The 3,870-nt window shown below is 36.2% G+C and overlaps 1 protein-coding gene across 1 annotated transcript; it reads right to left on the bottom strand.

The window, feature by feature from the left end:
* Positions 1–412: 412 nt before the first annotated feature.
* On the bottom strand, positions 413–3,364 carry LOC115589657 (complement C1q-like protein 4). Its single transcript, XM_030430713.1, has 3 exons — positions 3,225–3,364; positions 2,444–2,572; positions 413–1,447 (listed from the first exon to the last, which is right to left on the bottom strand). Exons 1-3 carry the CDS (start codon positions 3,325–3,327, stop codon positions 1,167–1,169), a joined length of 513 nt encoding a protein of 170 aa, XP_030286573.1. The 5' UTR covers positions 3,328–3,364; the 3' UTR covers positions 413–1,166.
* Between the last annotated feature and the right edge of the window lie 506 nt (positions 3,365–3,870).

Below are 3,870 nucleotides of genomic sequence, written 5' to 3'. Positions count from 1 at the left end.
GGCTTGACCTCAAAGATTTTTTGAGGTTTGATGAATTGTTTTTATTTATTAAGCAATTGTTTATCCTACAGTTTCTTTGTAAAGTTCATCTGTACATTTTATTTGATGTTCATTATAAAGTTGCAACTGGTGTTAATAAACCCGTGTTAAATAATTATTTTATAAAGCATTTCATTGTTTGTTAAGAGTGAAAAAACTGAGCTAAAGTTAATTATAGATTTAGCATTTAACAAACATGTTTGTCATGAAGTGTTTCCAATGTGATTCAAATTGGGAATTTGCTACAAAATAAAAGACTCTTGATAATTATTGCTATTACGAGACCTTTAACAATGATACATATATGTAAGCTGAAAAATAATTATAGTATGATTTTGAAAAGTCTAAAAACATGAACCACCGTTTGTTCAGATGCTCAGTAGGTTTTTATTGTTGCATTAGGTGCCATCATCAGCAGTACACAGACATGACTGAGGAGAGGCAGTCTCTCCTCAGTTCTTACAGCACTTTGAGATAACACACATTAACTGTAGACAACAACAGGATGTACATGATTTCACTCAAGGTGTTATTCAACCTTTCTTTTCCTGGTCGTGGCATTTTCCAGGATGAAGACACACTGTTCTTCTTCCTTCGTACTTCACAACATCTCAAACATCCTCCACCTGCACCTGCTCCTTAAACTCCTCCACACATATATCCTCTTGTTGTACAGACACACAGGAAGACGTCTGAACCCTCTCCAGGCTCAACTCCTTTATAATGAGTTTACTTGTATTTAGTTTCCCAACAACTTAAACATTGTAATATCGTGGTGGATATATAAGACAGCAAGCAAAAGCGTAAGCATTTTGGAACAACTCAGGAAGTTCCCTCACACCTGAGAGCAATGATTTGATATTTGAGTTTTATCTGGTAGTGTCAAAAATGAAAGTGTTGATCCTGTGTGGATAATCAGATTGTGATATTTATTGTCACTTTCATGACATGAAATAGTAAATGGAACAGTTCAGACTCAGTGGAATAATGATATATTCTGGTTGATCACAGTAATATGACAGCAACAGCCACCTGTTTTTAATCTAATTGTACCTTTTGAACGGTAACAGAGTCACTGCATCATTGATCTCAGGTTGTTGGAAACATCTTTCTGAATTCATCGAGTCTCACTTATCCTTAGAGACCAGGAAACCACTGAATGAGGTGTGGTGGTCACCTGCCCAAATCTCACAATTTGCGTCCATGCGCAGATAAACCTCGTCTCTTTCCTCTAGCTGCAAGACAACTGCATTTCCCCCACTATCAGTTGTGTCATAGGACGTTTTTTCCTCTGATGTCCGGACTATAACCTGACTGTTCTTGAAGAGCTGCAGGTTTGTTGCCTTTTTTCCAGCATGATAGAAGAAGGTGAAATAATAAACACCTGCAACAGGTGCAGTGAAGACACCTGTGAAAACAACAGAGAATTCATCAGTTTCATTGGTTTGAAAGGCTTTGAATCTGACATTAATAATTACAACATGATAGAAGTGTGTAGCCAAAGATGAATACTTTTTGCAGTCACATTTAGTGAAGGAAATAAGTTCATCTACTTCATGCATTGATGTAGAAAGAATTAAAAATGTTGGTGGACCTTAAGCTTTTACTTATGTTGCATATGTTACTATGTAACTATTTAGTTGTTTATTGTGACCACATCTGACATGGGTTGTCAGGACGGAAAGTGTGATTCATGTTGGGGTTTTCTTTCCCTCCAATGCAGACACTCTGGCATAATGTGAAACTGTTGTACTTTTTTGTACTGTCTGCTGTAATTGAATAAAGAAATTGAAAAAAAAAAAGAAAAATGTATGTGGGACAATTTTAACGCCGGTTTGGAGTTTCTCCTCTCGGAAAGGTTTTAGTGGAGTAGATGTCATTTCCTGTATTCTGATTCCATTTAACAGGTGGTTTGATTCTTAATCTGGCTATAGTAACATCAGAAATGTTATCAGTAAGTCGACATTTTGCCATTTCATCCAGCTTCAGAAAACATGTTGAAGATAATAAAAAACTTAAGTAAATTGATCCAACGAGTAATCTATCATTGGTGTTGCAGCCATCATACTAGAATGGGAAAAGTCCCTCCCGCATCTTTACATTAGTACGGATGCCCAGATTAATGAAACTACATGTCAAGGTTTTACAGCTATGTTGCACGAGACAATTCATCGTTAATATACACTATAATATTACTGGTTAATGTTGTTCTTTTGGTCTGGCACTTCACAAGTCATCAGTAAATTTAAACCTTGATACTCTGTCACACTTTGAACAGGTACAGATAGTAATCAGATTACATGTATTAATGAGGATTTACAGATACAGCATATTCATTTGGTCAGTAACATGTATCAACCATATAACAGTTACAGGTGATTTAGGCTGAATATGATGTCCTTACCTGAAGAGCTGTCGTAGGCATCCCCGATGTTTGTGAACACTTTGTTGTAAGCCAGAGTTACGTCTGTCTTGAATGGTCCATGAACCCCACCTTTCTCTAACATTGTGCCGAATGCCACCTTGGTTTTGTCTGTGTGAAACAAGATAGTTTCATCCTGTTTTATTGAAGCATTTCTCTTGTAGAACATTATGTTTTTCATCACAATACAAACATATGAAACAGGATTAGGACACTGCCAAAAACAATTAAAAAATGTAGTTTTGACTTTTTTTTCACAAGTCTGACTTAATTCTGACTTTGATCTCAGAATTCTGAATTTAAAGTCTGAATTGTGAAAAAACAAAGATAGTAATCCTGTTCCATACAAACATGACTTAAATAGTGACTTGGTGGTTGAAGTTTAGTACAGACTGAACTGTTGTCAGTAACAAACTTTTGAACATTGTGGAGTGAAACAACAGTGTTAGGAATCAATTTCTTGCTGATGAACGTTACGTCTCCTCATTTCTGTTAATTACCGGCCCCTTGGAGACCGAGGAGCTTTTTTACAATTATAAGATTGAGGTTCATCACATGTATATGAAGATGTTTCCACCTTATCAGTGTCAAAACCAGCACTGGAATTCATATTGATATTGATTACCATTAATGAATTCCTTAATGTCACTGTTTTGTTTTTCTTTTTAAATCTAAAACAACTTGATGCACAGGCACAGGAAACTAAAAGTTGCACTTTGATAAATTATTAATTCAAATTTTGAAGAAGAAAGTCTGATTTTACCTTTCTCCAGTTCCTTCAGCCTGTTTTCCAAAGCTATCAGTTGTTCTGCCATGGCATACAGGGATTGCCCCAGGTCACTCATGTTGGGTTTGGAGGTGGACATGTTCTTCACTCGTCGTTGCTCGTCTCTCCAAAGTTGTGATCAACACGATTGCTGTCTGCTGCTTTATATTGTTCAATCGATGGGAGGTTGTTGTCAGATGTCTCCCTTAACTAATCACAGAGTATCTTTTGTGGTGGGAAAACCCACATCCTGGCTCTAAAGATGATTAAGAAATTTCTCAGGAAAATGGGAGGCTGTGTCAACCTGTGCACTTATTTACATAACTTTCATCAAGTACTTGTCATGAAATACTGTGACAGCGTGACCAAGGAAAGAACAGAAGAAAACCTAAAATATAAATTCTTATTTAGTTTTCCATAGAGATAGTAAAAAGACAAAAGCCAAAGGTTGAGTGATAGCAAATGAGTTTCTGTGAAGGTGATTATTCAGCACAATATTCACCAAATTGCCTGATATTATTTGTGACATTTTGTGCACAAAATCGGCAGATGAAGCTGAGGAGGCTGCAGCTCATGTAGTATCCAAAATTAATTTTAATAGATTTATACACACAGCATTAATCTATCAACATCAAACACACGT

The sequence above is a fragment of the Sparus aurata genome, chromosome 10 (assembly GCF_900880675.1).
Source record: "Sparus aurata chromosome 10, fSpaAur1.1, whole genome shotgun sequence".
Classification (NCBI taxonomy): domain Eukaryota; kingdom Metazoa; phylum Chordata; class Actinopteri; order Spariformes; family Sparidae; genus Sparus; species Sparus aurata.
Note: the sequence above shows the minus strand (reverse complement) of the source record. Positions and strands in the feature narration are given on the sequence as shown.